Genomic DNA, 18,033 nt, shown 5'->3' with positions numbered 1-18,033 from the left:
TTCTTTTTATATAATTCTCCAAGAACTCCACAAAACTTGTTAGACAAACCCATTTTATATAACTTATATAGAAGTGTTGATCTATTGATGCTATAAAAGGTGGTTCTAAAATCAACAACATATAGAAGTGTTGATCTATTGATGCTATCAAAGGTGGTCCTAAAATCAACAAACAGACAGTATACCTTATCATCCCTATTTCTAAGTTTCAAATTAATTAAAGTATGCTGATTAAATATATTGTCTATGGTAGAACAGTCTTTTCTAAAACCAGCTTGAAACTCATTTAAAATATTATTATCTCTTGGCCACTTTATTAGTCTGTTTAATGAAATACCCAAAAATAGTTTTGCTATTATGTTAGTAAACGAAATACCTCTGCAATTCTTAACATCAGATAGTTTTTTTTTATGAATTGGGAATATAATTCCTGCCAAAAAATTACTGGGCAGTTAACCATTCTCTAAAATATTATTAAAGAATTTAACCAATATTTTATTGAAATCCTTCAGTGCAGCTTTGTAAAATTCAAAGGGAACCTCATCTGTATCTGGGGCTTTATTTTCTTTTACTTTCTGCAAGACAGCATTTAATTTTACCTCAATGATTGGAGAGTCCAAAGTTTCATCCGTCCTAAACGGTAATGCATATGCGACTGGAACAGCCTCTTTCCCACAGATAGTAGAAAATGAAAATGTTGCACCCATTCACTTGCTGTAATTTCCCTCATACATTTAAAAACCCTCTTTTTAAATATTTTAACTATATTCCAAAAGTCCTGTGAATCCTGAACTCTTAGAAATTTTTCCCTTACCCCTTTAAAATAATCAGATATCTTTTTATTACAGAGACCATGATAATTTTTTCTTTCTTCCAAATAAATAAGGTACATTTGTTTTGTATTAAGTTGTCTGTATAAATTTAAACAAGCAGAACATTTTTCCCTTGCCTTAAGATATTCCCAGTCAAACTATTTCTGCCTACCGGGTTCTTTAATGTTTTCTCTATTTGACAGATTTCCTCCATCTGCGTGATAAATCATACCTATAATTTTTTCCCCATCCTGATCATTTTCCCCAGATGAAGTCCTGTCCCATGTTAAATTTTTCAATGCATGCTTGTACCTCTCTGTCTCCCCGCAGAGCACCTCAGCTTCAGTAACAGAGACAAAAAACAATTATCATTTTTAGATGGTTGCTGCCATTGCACTCTCTCTCAATGTGCATGTGATCCAAGAAATTTATGGCAATAACTTGAAAATCGTAACTGTACTTAATAACTTTGCTGATGTACAACGTAAATTTACAACCAAACTTTCCATCTCCCCAGTAAAAGTCCATTCACCCTTATCACTTCTTGTTCTTCCATTCATCACATACAGATTAAACCTCTCACACAATTCAATCACTTTCCACCTCCCGAGCATTAACCATCTCGTTCTTAGAATACCTGATTGCATTTACATTTCATTCACTCTCCATTATTTCAGCTGGCAGTACCTGTCGATCTCCTATTCTACTATTAAAATTCCCTAACAGTACAAAGTAACAATTTTTGCCAATGTTTTCTATAAAGCTCCACAATCTTCTAAAATCATCCTCCCACATCCCACTACTGTTTAAGTAAACTGGAATTAAATAACACAGCAATCATCCCATTTTACTGTCATAGCTGTGCCCCCCACAGCTTGAAAAAACTACAATTTAAACTCTGCAAATTAGATTTATAGGCTAGCATAAATTCCACCTTTAGTCCTTCCATAATCCAAACTTCTAACTGCTGAAACTCATACAACTTTATACTCCTAAAATAAATTTTCAAATTGTTCAGCTTTTTCATCATCCAACCAAGTCTCACTCAAACAAACAATATCATACTTCTTTATAAGTGAAAAAAATCATGCAACAATAACTTACTACTGAGTCCTGCTACATTATATCCTAGGATGTTAAGTATTTTATCTCTCTCTCCTTCCTGACAGAAAACTTCACACTATTGAACCTTCCCAGTTTGTCCATTGATTTTTAACAATTTCCCCAAAGTCATAATTGAATATCTTCAATATTGCCTCGCTGTCTTGTGATCTGCACATCAACCATCCTGTTGCCATCCAAGTAAATCTTTGACCCTCTTCAATCAGCTGATGCAGATTAATAAGTACCCTTATTTCCCATCTCTTTAATAACTTCTCTTTGAATCGCCACAATCCCCTTTTTTCCTAGTTTTTCAACAAAAGTCCTTGTATATTATCATGCTAGTTCCTTTTAACCTCTTTGTGTTTTTTAATATACACTCAACATCACTATCATATGGCAAATGCGCAATAATGGGAGCATTTTCCTTTTTTTTAGCAAATGTATGGGCTCGATTGATCACTACTTGCTGGTCTATTTGTAGCACATGCCTACAAAAGTCCCTCACAATCACACAGCAATCTGCATCGAAATTAAATTAGAGCCCTTTTAATATTAAATTATTACAGAGTGCCCGGTCTTCGTAGTTATCAAGTCGGTTCAAACTTTTGGCCACTTCTTTTTTCAATGATCCTCTCTGAGATCTAGAATCACCGCCAGTGTACCCAAAATAAATTTTTTTGTTGCCAGCTTGACCAAGTTTTCATTGAAGAATTTCATCATCATTGCTTCCATGCTTTGAAGCAGATTTACATTTTCAAATCCATAGATTTGCTGCTTGCTTAGTCCTCCTCATCAGGCGAATTAAATGGACGTTTTTCTTTTTGAGATGCGGCGTTACAAATTTATCCATAATTTAAACAAAAGTTGCAAAGAAACACTGACCACTCGGAACACAATTTAAAATATTATAAATAATATTTTATTTAATGATTTAATGTTTTATAAAATAAAAGAAACTGATTTGACACAGAGAGTGTGTCAGATTTAATAAAATACACAGAAGATATTATTATTAACCATAAGCAAAACACATCTAGTCATAGCAACACGTGTTTCAACAAGCAACGCTGATAAACGAGCGCACAGCAGCACATCCTTACTCCACCAAGCTAGAACTCAACCCTGAGTATGCCAATTAAATAAATTATAATTTTAATCACTATAAATAATTTAATAAATTATTAATGTAATTGTGCTGTGTTGTTTATTATTTTTTTAATACTGATAAAGTTATAAAAATAAATAATGAGTTAACAGCTATGTTCTTTTATTATATCAGTTTTCAGTTTACCATATCTTATTTTTTTAAATTGTTAGAAAATCCTCCCTTTTGAAGATACAAGATCATGTTGTTTGTAAGGGGGCAGGGAAGGTTGAGAAACTTTAAGAGCAAAAATTTAATACTCCTGCAGTTGATGCCGTATAGAGGGTTTCAAGGAGGCAGGCAAGATTAAAGGATGATTGCTTAAATGGGTGTGTAACTCTTTCACTTGCAATTGATGTTACTGACAGATTTACCCGTTTATTGTCTCTGACAATATGTTGAAGTCATCCTTGTTGATGATATCTAAAAACTAAATATCTCAAAAACTAAAACGTAAGCCTTAACTGTTTACTATGTTTTGGGTAACTTTCTTGTAAGTAAATTTTTATTTACTTAATAAGCTTTTTCTTAGAAGAGCAGGATATTTATAAGAAGAATGTAGAATATGTAACAGAATCATAAGTAGTAATGCAGGAGGATTGGGAGTGATTATGAATAAGATGTCATGGCACATCGACTATTATACTGCTGTTAAGTAAATATTCTTGTCAGAATAGAATTAAAGCCACTTGTGAATATTCTTGTCTTAAGCCACTCTGTGAACTTTGATAGAAAGGTATATGAGTTGTTCAATTTGATAAAAATAATATAGATATTAATAAAAGTATTATAACAATTATGTGGTGACTGGAATGTTGTAATAGGTTAGTGTAGGGAAAAAAGGGAAAGTATGGGGTAAGTCTAAGAAACATTTTAGGATTGAGTCTTTTATAATTTTATATGGTGTAAAATAGTAATTGCATGCTTTATTATTATACAAAAACTAGAGATACACATTTTTGAAGACTGAAGAAAACTGTGAGAAACTTTCAGATAGACTAAGTAATGGGTAATGGTAATGATATTCAAATCAAATAAGGGTCATTTAATATACCTAGAAGCAGACATTGATTGTGATCACAGTTTAGTAAATGATCACTGTAGAATCTAGGACGCTGTTGAAACAAACAAAAGAAAACTGTTAATGAGATTTTCTCTGAGAAATAAAGTAAGAAGATATAAATTACAGTAACAACTAAAAGAACAAGACTACAAATTTCTAGAAAAGAAAATTCTGCTAAAAGTGAATCCTTGATTGATTTAAGAATTTTAAATAATTAAAGCTAAAGTGTAGATTTCAGTTAGAACAGTACAATGTTGCTAGACATTTGTAGATAAAAAGATAAATATTAAAATTAGCAGATGAATACAGAAATTTAAAAAAATCAAGATTACCAAGGTGTAAACTATATTGGCTTGCTTTTAAATAATGACAGTAATAAAAAACTAAATTAATAAAAGAAATTGGTTGAAGGAGGATGTTTTGAATTATAAAAAAAGCAACTACCTTAAATAATTTGCTTTGCTTTACTGTATAAAGAAAGGCATAATTCTTAGCTTTATTATTATTATTACACTATCTTACAAAAAAATAAGAGATAATGTCAGAAAAAAATATTTGCCAAACTAAGGACTGAATACGCTACACAGATTTTTATGCAGAATTCATGAGTCTGCAGGTAGAGAATGGTGAGACTCCTCAGAATTCAAAGTAGGCTACTTAAAGCAGCTGATAAATGCAAGCAATAACACCTCAGTTTTGACCTCTTTTATCTTCACAAATTATTAAGGTAATTTATAGAAAAAATGGTTAATAAATTTAAAGAAAATGGTTAAATGGTTGTTTTTAGAAAAGGTATGAATGCTGGAAAAACTTTAATCTCCTAATTTTACTGTAGTCAAAACAGCTGAACAAAAAACTACATAAATGGCATAATATCATTTGAAGAATATTATATTTGAAATATGATGTTATAGAAAAGTATTATGATGTTATATGATGAAAATTGTAGATTGAGTTTAAAATTTAAAAAAAATTAAGACAAGCGGGAAAGGTTTAAGGAAAGTTTTGTCAATATTTTGTAAAAATAAACGAGTTTTTGGTCACATAATACGAGTTAATTTGGTTGCAGAAGGTAAAAAATGTTATTAAAATCAGTGATCTGAAGTTGTTAATTGAGAAAGTAGGATGAAGAATATATTTGAGGTTAAAAGATTAATGTAGAGTAAAAATGAATGCAGAATTGCATCTTAACTGGTTGAATTTCTGAAAACTAGAAAACTTCAACTCTTTATGGTGGAAATAGTTATTATTTTAATGAAGATGGCTAATTTTGATGAACATTAAAATTTTTAGACAAAATAATTTTTTAAAGAAAACTATGAATTTTTTAAGATTTTAATTAAAATTTGTCATCAAGTAAAACAAAATACTGTACAGATCATTGTAATTATGTATTAACATCCTTGATTAAAAATGATCCTTTCAAGTGGTTATAAAGATTTTCATTATTTTTTTTTGCAGATTCTCCAAAGAGGTGTTACCTATTACATTGGTCATCTTTTTTATTATCGTTAACAGGGATAATATTAGTGTTAGTTGCTAGAGGACATTATACAGTCGATGTGCTTATTGCATATTATGTGACTACTCACACTTTCTGGATCTACCATACACTAGCAAACCACACTCATTTAAAGGTAACTGAAGATTTATTATGTATTTAGTAAGTTTCTAATTTTTATGGTAGACAGTTGATGAAAATATTAAAAATTGAATTTTTTATAACAAACCGTACTAAATTTACTTCAAACTAATGTTTTTTAACTTATTTCAAAATACTACGTGTTACTTTTATAGTCATTGTCGGTAACAAAGATGTTGCTTTATTATACTAAAATATCAGCTGTACTATAAAACAGAATGTAAATAATATGTGGAGGTTAAGTCTTTGCACATTGCACACCAACACACCAATTGATCCTATTGTTGTCAGAGAAAAGGCTCAATGATCAATACTAAAGTGCCTAGATTGCTATAGGACTAGATTGAAAAGTGTCTGTAACAATTTGAAGAAATATGTTAGGGATGGGATCCAATATTCTAAAAACTGTTCTTCTAGTGAAAGAATTAACTACTGGACCATAATCTAGTGCTGGGTATATAGCTTTTTTTTAAGGACGGCTTAGTACAAGAAATACTAAATAATTTTTTACTTTGATTGTTTTTCCATGATTTCCTTAGATCTTTCCTGGTAATTTCTGGAACAGTTCTTTTTTTACCTTTGGCATATCTGCTCATTCCTTATATGATTTAGGTAATATGTAATGTCCTAATCTAAATAAGATATTTACCTTTTAAGACAGGTTTTTATTAAATTTAAAGTATGTATGCTCATTTATTCACTTAAAATAAAAACACAGTGACATGAACATGCCAAATTTTCTACCCTGTTTCCATCCTAAATAAATTTATTCCTAATTAAAATAGCCATCAGCAATAACATCAGTTATGCTCTTGATAAAATCCAACCTCACGTCCATGTACCTATATGTATACATCCAGACGAACAATGATGTGGTACTTCAAAATCTTTACTTATGTCGACTACAATGGCCTTATGGGGCAGTGGGTGTGCTCAGGAGCTTCCTTTGTGGAGTACAGGAAATGCCCATCCTGTAACTGGTTGTGGTTGTGCTCGATTTTGCTGCTTACAGCAGAGGGGGTGGCATGACTGTGATCTATTTTTGCTGATGTTGTACGGAGTGCTTGTCCCCCTTATGAGACTGGAAACTGGGAGACTGGTCTTTTGATTTGGATGGAAAAGTTTTAGCTTGGAACAAGAGTTAATGACCATGTTAGTTGATGCTTGTTATTTCCCCTCAAAAAGAATTTATTTTATTTTTTAACATATATTTTTCATTTTTTAAAGTTGAACATTTTATTCATCAATCTGTTTTATCTTTTTTTTTTTTTAATAATTTAATTTTTTATTTAGTTGTAACAAAAGTAGTCATAATTACTTTTTTAATGAAGGTTTTGTGGTATTTAAAAAATACATATATTGACATATTCAGATAAAAGACATTATACACCTGTTGTAATTAAAAGAGATTGTATAGTTTCTTTGTAAAATAAATCATATTTGTTTATTTATAAAACACCACTGGTGTGGTATTTTATTTCCTAAAACATCACTGAATTAAAATGGTCTTGATTAATGACAGAGATGATGATAATTTATAAGGATACTAGAACTTTATCCCTGGTTTCCTATGGTGGTCCCATACCTCACTATTCTGCTTTAATAATAATAATAAGTTTAATGATTCAAGAAAAAATGCTTCTCCCCATACTGCTTTCCAAATAAAATTTTTTTCATTAAATTTTTATTGCATTGAAATTTGATTCTCTACCTTCTTTTTCTGTATATAATAGTTTATGGTTACTAGTTTAGGGAATGGTTCAACAGTTGAAGAAATCAAGTGAAGTAAATAAACAGGTTTAGTCTGTGAACAGGAAAACAAGTATGTTGAAAATATTTTATTGCCTTTTGAGCAACTATTGAAATGTCATGCATACTGTGTCTACATCAAATATCATTATGTTGTTTTTCTTTGAAACCTCCATAAGTTAGAAATGCTTCATCCTCAGTTTTCATGGTTCATAAATTTTATTTACATTTCATTAACAGACTGTTTAACATCTCTTTCAGTACAAAATTTAGTCACAGACTGATTACTGATTTTCAATAATATTAAAATTCCTTAAATATTAATAAAAAAATAGAGTAATTTTTTTAGCGCTGTGATTTATTGAAAATCATATATAATTTTTTCTTCATTTTAAAGTTAAAATTTAATTCATCAATCTCTTCTTTTTTTTCTTGTTATAATGTAATTTTTTATTTACTTATAACCAAGTTAGTTAAAATTACTTTTTTAATGAAGTTTTTGTGGTGTTTTAAAAAAACATTACATGTTACAGATTACTATTAGTATGTTATCAGGTAAGTGGTTGGCTACTATATCATACCATGTGTTGAATATTTTTATTAAAATATTGATTCGATTTCAGTTGCAGTGCTATAAGTTTATTATTTGATTTTTTACATTTAATAGTGTGTTTTGTTATGAATCATCTATAATTTATATCAGAAGATCATGTTGTGAATCAAAAGATTTGTGCTGTCTGTGTAACTGTCAGTAACAGTACATTACACTGTAATTTATTGTGAACAACATACAGTATGACAGGACAAGTTCCTGTTCTACAAAAAATTAGATTGGCTAAAATAAATTTAGAATTTTTATGATAAATCCTACATTTCTAAAAGATTTTTTTTTGTAATTCTTTTTACTGATTATTAGGCTTACCATATTTTTTCAGGTCCAACCCAGGACATATTTTTTAAATTACTTAAAAGTTTTAACAGTTTACTGAAACGTTAAACTTTATTTATTCAGTTGTATTTTTCTCTAGACTTTTTTCAGAAATGGTTTGTTTGTGTTAATTACATCATAAAATTCACAACAATGAAGTTCTGAATTAATTTTAACATTTAGCAGATGTTTAACAGTAGATACTGAAAGTCTACTCCTTTTTGCAGACCAAATATTCCCCATAATTGAAAAAACTCTTTCAAATGGAGCAGATGTCTAAGGTAAAGATATCGCAAACTCAACCATTTTAGAAATATTGCAGTATGAAATAAGTCTTATAAAACACCTTAAAATTGGCTTTCTACTTCTCTTCAATAGTATCTGGTACTTTTTCAGAACTTGAAAAATCTACTCTTTCGTTTTGTACCTTGTTCAACAAAGTACGTTTATCAAATAGGTCATCAGTATTTATGGAATCTTTTATAATTTTATTAACAACTTGTACACTCTCTTCTAAAATCAGATGAGGCAATTTCAGTTCATAAATTTATCCACTGAAACTTATCATGAAATTTATCAAAACTGGTTCTCCACAACTCTAAATACTGAATACTAGAATTATAAAAATTAAAAAAAAATTAATTATAAAAATTTTCTTTAGAGTGTGTAACAATTCTTTGGGAGAAGATGGTATAAATTTGTGGAGTTTTCTTTCCTGTAGTTGACAAATTAATCCAGAATATGTCTGAAATGCTTCTGTTACTGTGATAGAATTAACTTCTAATTTCAGAACTACATTTTAAATAACTGTAGAGTCCCATATAAAAATTTCAAGAACAGTTCACTTTCTAGATTTTTATAAAAATCAAATAATAATTTTGGGTATTTGTCATAAGATAAGAAGTATGATTTTTATGCTGTTGAAAATGGAAAGAATTCTCTTTATTGCAGGTAACAAACTAAGGAACCATGTGCTGCTGTGAGATAATACTTATTATGTAATCTGTTTCTACAAATCCACAGAACTCTTTAAGTTTCTTACTGTGAAAATAAACGGTGAAATAACGTTTGCCTCGGTTTTGGTTGTAGCAGATGAAAATGTTGGGTCATATAACTTTTTAACCAGTTTAGATGTGCAATCTGATATTTTAAAACTGAGTTCGTGTCCAGCAGTGTGATATGAAAATGTAGCTTCTTTAGCAGGACACTTCAGATCACTATTATTGTTATTCCCATCTTTGGCTTTAAAATAATCTCTTATGTTTGCTGAAGCAGTAACATTAATAGCACAACTATGTTTAACTGTTTTCATGTGGACTTCAATAACACCCTTTCTTTTATGTCCCAACAGAAAATTCTGTTGCACAGAAAATATTGTGCAACAAACACATTCATTGTTACTGTCATTACACAATTTCAAAAATTTGTATTCCTGTTGCAGATTACACCCTTTCTTTTATGTCCAACAGAAAATTCTGTTGCACAGAAAATATTGTGCAACAAACACGTTCATTGCTACTGTCATTACACAATTTCAAAAATTTGTATTCCTGTTGCAGATTAACATTAAACTCACATTTTTTTTGCCCATTACTAAATGATAGACAAAAAACAAATACAGATAAAATGATCAAAAACATGTAGACGAGTTACTTCACACACGAAAACAACATAAACACATTGCCCCAGTTGTGTTGCCAAATGACTAAGTAAAAAGTTGTGGCGAGACCAGTAGCCAAGCCTTTGGCAAAATCGACATCAGCACTTGCTCCAAGGTTAGCTGAGAGGTGCATGACCGTAAGAGAATGTTTAAAAATGCAATTTTGAACATCTAGATCTAAAATTAAAAAAAAATCCTTCCCAGTCATTAAATTTTCAAACCCTGGATATTACCTTGGACAGCACTAAAATCCAAGATTGTCCGTTCTAATCCCAGATGTATGGTAAGCCTACTGATTATAGCATTTAACAACTCCTGTCTGGAGATAAATGGTTTTTACATTTTTTATCTACATTTTTATATTCTATTATATTTACTTACTGCTTATGAAATAAATGTTGAATTATGGTTGTTCATTTGATTTCTACTTTTTATGTATTGATCAATTGAATGCTGATTCTGAATGTGGAGACTCTGCTCCTCAGTTATTGTTGTTTTCAATGGGTACTTTTGGGCAGCTTTTTCTTTATCTTTATATGATTGTGTTGACAAAATATTTTTGTATTCTTCTCAATAGAATATAATTTTGTTTTCTTTCTCGGTAAAAATGAATGTTATGAATAGAATTTTAATGTGCTAAATTTTAGTGTAATTCAGACAACAGTACCTGCTTTGTTTTCTCCTAAAAATGTTTTGACCAGTTTAAACAATTTGCAGTCTCGTACTCTAATCATGTAAAATTCTCAAGTGCTGTCATTTGTCTGTGATTAATGCTTTGTTTTCAAAAACTGTTTTGACAGTAGAACTATTTCTGTTATTCTACTTTAGATTTTTATAAATTTTATCTTGTACTTATAAAATTATCACAGTTATTGTTACTAGTAAAGTTAAAACAGAATGTTTGTTAATTTTTATTGAATTTGTAAAGAATCAAATAATATCATTATCAAATGATTTATAATTAACTTTAAACATTGTTTTTAATGCTTTCTTATTGGTAAGTATGATTTTCAACTGCTGTCACCTTTTCAGAGTGCTGTCGTGCTTGTCATGCGACTGCAGTAAACTATCTGCACAGACTACGGTCATGTAAACTCGTTTTAGAATTTTACTGTTTCAGAACTATCATTCTGTTATGCAACTAATATAATTCTTTCACAGACATGTGCTGCACTCTATTAGCCTTAAAAATAACTATTTGCATTATCGGTAGGTTGCAGCTAACAGCTGGAAATAGAGAGAATAAAATTATGTTACCAGCGTTGTGAAAGCCAATTAGATTATCTTGAGTTACATATGTTAATTTGTTTTTTGTTTGGTGGATTTGTTTCACTTGAAATTGTAATTGGGGTTTCAGATTCAGATTCTATTTGTTGATTATTATTATTAGAAGTTGCAGTTTTACTATCAATAAACACTAAAACTAATCTCACTACAGACATGTTAATATAATCATCAAAAGTATCACTGGAACATTCTTTTTCACTTTCATCACCTGACTATTTAGCAAAATTTAAATTATTTCATTCATATTACATAAATTCCATGATGTCCACATATCTAGAAGTAATAAAAACTGGACATGAATGCGACAGATCTGAGATTTTTACTAACAGAGTTTTTATCCTAGTTGTGCGTGAATTAGGGTTTACAGTATGTTAGTCCCAAAAAGGTAAAGGTTGACTGAAGAAAATATTCAGCTTTATATGTTTCTTCAGTTTTAGTTTTTATCATTCTTTTAATAGTGATAAAAATTTTATTTCAGTTACATCAAATTATTTATTGAAATTTCAATCTTTATGAGGCCTGCGATAAATTAAATTGAATTTGAAAAAGTGTCCAAGTATTATTTTGTGATGGCACTAACCTTGTAATGCTTTGTTCATTACCCACTCTCATATATATATACCCATGATGTTATTACTCTTAATATGCATTTTATGATGGCTTTATTAGCTAGGTTATATTAAGTCCATGGATGAAAAATATGAAGGTTATTGAAAAACATGTATCTTTGTTAAATTGTGTTTTAATTGGGTAAAATTTTCATTAAGATTTAAGATTATAGGAGAAGAATCTGTGATCAATAGAGTAGTATGGATTTTTAAATTGACAGTAATAATTTTGAACAATGGAAAATCTGGAAAGTTTTCAATATAAAATGATGGAAATTTTGTTGAAAAAGTACATACTAATCAGGGAAAATTGTCAGTTGGTTCCCTGTAAAGAATCAGAAGTATGGATTTATAAAACTTAGTGACATTCAGTTGTGACCTTAAAACATGCATTGTCTGGATATGGCATTTTGGTGTTGGGAAGAACACTGGTGTGATTTTGAAAATCAAAATTAGTTTTTAAATTTTGCTGATTTGTTAATATTTTATCTAACCTATTTAATTGGTGTCCTCTTTTTTATTGTTTTTATTTCAAGTTGGAAATATTGACAAAATGTGTGTTTCTTCAGATGCAGAAGTTTTCTTTTTCAGTTGTTTTATGTTTTGTTTTTTGTTACAGCAACCAAGCACAAACAACTGCTTGTCAAGGATATGGTGGTTTAGGTTTTTCCGTTATTTTGAGGGCAATGTAGGAGCCCCTATACCACGTCAGTATGATTGGCCTCTTCCGTGGCCTAGGCGCTTCCTTGCAAAACATCCAATTCGAGACAGTTAGTAGTTCATCGACATCAGGTACATAGATTTATAAAATGTGTATTTATATGTAAATACATTTACATATGTTAAAATGCATTTTTATACATTAAATTAAACCCTTAAAAAAGTAAAAGAAGTGAGTTAAACAACAGCGATAATGATAAAGTGGTGGTGCAGTGTTAATATGTATAAACTGAAAATCAGTTAATTTGAAATATATTTATAAATTATGCTGCTTCTATAATTTGTCACCTACTGTTTATGAACTGTTCTTTTTATAATGTTATCTATTAGTAACTGTGATGAATAGTTTGACAATTAGACGGTTTGACTTGGATCAAACCGACTGTTACAGTGATCAAATCTGTTACAGTGAATAAAATTGTATTAATAGGTTTTTAAGAGTATGGATGTAATGAAAAATAAATTTTTTGCTAAAGTGGTAGCAGTAAATTAGTAATGTTTTTTTAAGAGGCCAAGTTGAGTTGACACCTGAAAACCTAACTTAATGACAGTCTAAAAAAATAACACCTAAAAATTAATAACTGCTTAAGTTACTGTCTTGTCAGAGATTATTAACTCTCTCTTTATTTATAAAGAGAGAGTTAATTATTTCATAAAGATTGTTTATATCTAAACTCAAAGAATACCTGAGGTAAGGAAGTAACTGCTTACCAACCTCTACAGGAGAGTAGTAGTATCTTTCATTTGGTTGTTGGTGGTCCAGGTTCCAACACTGGTTAGTCATGGAAATTTTAACATTCTAAAATAACTTTTTGTGAGAGTATGATTTTAATTATACGAGTCCCTGTAGTGAACAGTGTGAAGTATATGTTCACATTTTATTTTTTAAGAAATTATTAATATTCTAAATATTAACCATTTTGAAAATTCAGAAAATATTTTTTTTAAATTTCATATATTGCTTAAATACTACATGCAAAATGTATATCCAATTTTGAGTTTAGTTTCTTATTTAGATGAGAAGTTTAATAACTTCTCATCTAATAATATTAATTAGGAAAAAATATAGAAATGCAACCATGTAGCCAGAATTTTTTTTGTGGTTTGTCTGTGAACCTTGATTAATAATAATAAGTAACAACTACACAGAATTTACAAGTTTGGGGATTTGAAAAATTAAAATGTTAAATACTAAATTCACAAATAGGGCATTCAAAGTTAAAAATGTTTTATTACTTCAAAAGTTATAAAGTTAAAATTTTAAAATTGAAGATCTCTCATGATCTACACCAGAACATTGAAATTTTTACAGCCTTTTTCATAAATTATCTGATATTTATATTTCTTCTCCTTGTAATAAAACTAACAAAATCTGTTAATTATTGAGAGGAGAAAAATTTCTATTGCTAAAAGAACAGGAAAGTCCCTTCTCGGTTTGAAATTTCCTTTACTTCAGGTATGATGTGAGGTTGGTGTCTCAGATTTTCAAATTCCCCATAACTCTTTTGACTCTTTTCATCTGTAATATAACAAACAGACCATAATAATGAAACAAATAAGTAACACCCAACTGTTTAAACAAAGTATTGAACTGTGCATTTTTGTATGATATTAGTTTTTAAAGTAAACATACAGATTAAGATCTGTATTTTAATTAACCTTTTGTAAACACTTTGTTTATAAAATTGAGTTTTCCATTTTCTTTTCACATTTTCTGTTAATTTTGTAATTTATTTTTTTATTACAGGTCTGATTCTCTTGGCTTTAATGTAGAGGATGATTCTTCTGATATTGAAATTTTAAGTTAGTGGAATTGCTTTTATATTGATTTTCCCTCAGGGTAAATAATATGTGTTTAATTATTTTAATCTTAATTGATTTTCCTTCTTTTGTGGTGAACAGATTTTTTTAATTCTCAAAGGAAAGTGTAATTTAGTTGCACGTATTGTATTATTTGTGAGATATGTGATAATTGGTGCAGTTAAAATTATGTGTGAACTTTTTGTTATGGAATTTATTAGCTTTCTTATATGAATCTGTATAGTATGTTTCTTGTATTTATGTAATTAATTTTATGTATTGTAATACTTGATATTAAAATATGTTGATTAATTTTATTGTAATTTATATACATACTTTTTTATTTTATTAATATTTTTTAGCATTATTATTAGAGTACCCTAACTATCGTTAAACTAGGAAAAAAACCTTTAAAATATTCTATTGCAGAACTGTAAAAAATGAAAATTGTGAATGGATTAGTGATTTTAGGTAGAGATATCAGAATATGAATAGCTATTTATTTTTTTATTAAGTAATGAGCAGTGTAGTGTTTTGTAATATCCACTAGAAATAGTTGTAATAATAATGATAATAAATATTTTAGTATTAATTTTAGGGATAATTATTTAAAATTTTTATCACATAAATGTGTAAGTAAATTAACTATAGAGTTTGATTATGGAAAAGTAAATTAATTCATTTTTCTGTTGAATATTAAAAAAAATTTTTAATATTGATATATTTTTTTTAATATTATCACGTTCTGATATGTTTCAAAGTAAAATAAGAAAATATTATAAGTGGTTTTTTTAAATCTGTTTGTTCATATTTTTTCTTGTTAGATACATAATAAATTTTTATTACTGTTATTTTAAAACATTCTTCCAGATTTTAATTAAAATGCATGAGTAATGAAATTATTAAATATGTGACACATGCAAATATTAAGTTATATATATATATATATTATATACTTTATTGACATCTATTTCACTAATAATAACATATTTATAAAGCAAGAATTGCATTGAGAGCTGATATATCATTTAATCAAATTAACACTATGTGAGATGTTTAGTTGTGTGACTATGCCTCCTGCATAATATTTATTAATTTTTTTGTTTTAATAACTGAAGATTTAAAAAAAAATGTGTTATAAAAATGTATGAATAAAGATTTCATATGTATTAATTTCAATATCAATTTTTAATTGGTTAGATAAGGAAACCTGATTACAATCGACCTGCCTACATCAGTTACCACATTAGATCTGAGAGAACACAATACAGAATTTAGTATAGCTCTTTTATTGATATTCTTTTTAAATTAAATTTATAAAATCATTTGATGTGGATATCCTTACAGAGATATTTCATTGTCCTTTCATAAGATTGATTTTAAACATCACTCATGCTTTCAATTACGTGGTCAGTTAGTCTGTGTTAAACTGTGTGTTAACTATGGAATGGTTTGGGTAGCCTTATGTTATGTGGTCAAATAACTGTGGTTTGCAATGTTGTTATTATCATTCAATGTAAATATTATTCAAAAAAAGACTGGACTGGTGTTACAAAGGTCTGAATTATACTTACCCCCTTCCTATGCTTTGTTCTTTCAAAACAATTTTATTGTCTACATGAACACTTCTCCCAGTGGTTTTCATCTTCTAAAACCCTCATTAATACAATTTATGTAAAGCTGTGCATGTCATCGTATTTTTTTCTCTTTATTTATATTTTGAAAAATATATCTATTTCCCAAAATAGATATTAAATAGATTAAATATTCATGTATTTTTGGAATATATTTATATTTTCTTAATCTCTTCCAAGTAATTTGAAATAGGAGTAATACATGAGCCTCCAATCTGTTTTGAATAGCTTCAACAACTCTACATTGCCTTAACATTTGACGAGTTTCACAAGTTAAGGAGGCAATATCCCTCCCTTTGTGACAAATTCACCTTAATTTCCATATCCATGGTTGTATTACTATGTTTTATCTACTGTTATAACAGTTTATCTTGTCATTTGCTCAATCAAACAGTTCCTGACTGGTATTGTGTCGATAAGAAGCATCTAAGGAAAGGTTTGGATACAAATCACATGAAATGATGCTTCAGTGAGTCCTGTTTCACAAACTGTTTCAAGAACAGTTAGTTAGTCAACATTTTTATGGAGTAGTGTGTATAAACTTTGTATATCTGTTTTACCAGTTTTAGACTCTTCATTGGTCTACTTTCTTCCTGCTTAGAAGTATTTACATCGCTTGTGTGGCACTTGATTGTCTCACAGAATAGATTGTTTGCGACTGAAGATTGAAAAAACATATACATAACAATTTTGTCAGGCTTTGATGCAAAATTGACATGAGCACTGGACATTTTAATGTTAAAAATCTGATAACTACTATGTTCATATCATCAACATATTTATTCATATCATTCTTATTCAATTAATAATGCAGATATTGTAACGTTTGTTATACTTAAGCCTTCAGGTAGTTGTCATATTTTGCTCTGGAATCCTTCATTGCTTGATTTAGTGCATTGTTTTGAATCTGTCCAGTCATTTTTATTATGCACCTTGTTTGTTTATATTGATGTGTATTTTTTATATGTGCATGCATGCATGTAGATTATTTACATCAATATATATATATATATGTGTGTGTGTGTGTGTATGTGCACATGCCTGTACAATTTGACAAGTAATGTTGAAAAAACTTATATGAAGTTATAATATGTGGAGGGAAAGAAAAAGTAGGCAAGATTAATATTGAGTGCAGCATGTATAAACATAACTGGAAATATAAAACTGTAACTTTTAATTATTTTTGCAATTAAGATTGCTTTACTTTCTGCATTATTTTATAAAAAAAAAAAATGTTTAAAAGTATTGTTTGACATGTCTACACTGAAGAATTTCTTCTTTTGTTGTTATTTTCATTGATAATTTTCTTATAAATTGTAATAGAACAACAAAGAGGTTGGATACTATAAATTCTGCTTTTAATTTTTACTTCAACTCTTATGATGCTGATGCTAAATTTGTCTTTTTGTTGTTGTGCTCTTAACGATAGTTTTTGATGTTGATTTTGTTAATAATTTAAATTAAGAAAGATGTTCATCAATTTTTATTAAAATGTGTAATATTTGAAGTATTATTCAATTTATTATTGTAATTATTTCATATTGCACAGTTTAATTTGTTATACTGTGTAATTATCATTGTTATTATTATTATACATAAACTTTTTTCCTAATCAATTTTTTTTTAATTTCTCTTTTTGGGTTTAAATTTATCTTTTTTAAAATTAACTTTTAATTTTTGCTTAATATTTTTTTATCAGTAACATTTTATAGTGTAAATGTTATTCACAATTCATTAAAAGTTTTAATCTTCATTATTATCTTTATTAAATTATAGATTGGACAAATATTAATTTTTTACCTTTATGTACATATACATAATTATTTCTTGAGTTTTGATCATTTTAGCTGTGTTGTAATAATTATCTATACTTTTTTCTCAT

The 18,033-nt window shown here is 28.5% G+C and overlaps 1 protein-coding gene across 6 annotated transcripts in view; it reads left to right on the top strand.

Moving 5' to 3' along the window:
- LOC142322036 (phosphatidylcholine:ceramide cholinephosphotransferase 2-like) overlaps window positions 1-17,749 on the top strand; it is a 294,648-nt gene extending 276,899 nt beyond the window's left edge. For 3 of the 6 annotated variants that reach the window (XM_075360642.1, XM_075360640.1, XM_075360641.1), the window contains 3 exons: window positions 5,585-5,760; window positions 12,617-12,789; window positions 14,465-17,749. In XM_075360642.1, the coding sequence (XP_075216757.1) occupies window positions 5,585-5,760; window positions 12,617-12,772 (332 nt within the window). In that variant the 3' untranslated portion in view covers window positions 12,773-12,789; window positions 14,465-17,749. The remainder of the gene's footprint in view (window positions 1-5,584; window positions 5,761-12,616; window positions 12,790-14,464) is intronic. The other 3 variants (XM_075360637.1, XM_075360636.1, XM_075360639.1) reach the window with 1 other exon arrangement.
- The last annotated feature ends 284 nt before the right edge of the window (window positions 17,750-18,033 follow it).

Source organism: Lycorma delicatula, chromosome 3 (genome assembly GCF_047948215.1).
Source record: "Lycorma delicatula isolate Av1 chromosome 3, ASM4794821v1, whole genome shotgun sequence".
In the NCBI taxonomy this organism is placed as follows: Eukaryota; Metazoa; Arthropoda; class Insecta; order Hemiptera; family Fulgoridae; genus Lycorma; species Lycorma delicatula.
This window is presented reverse-complemented; position numbering and strand designations above follow the sequence as displayed.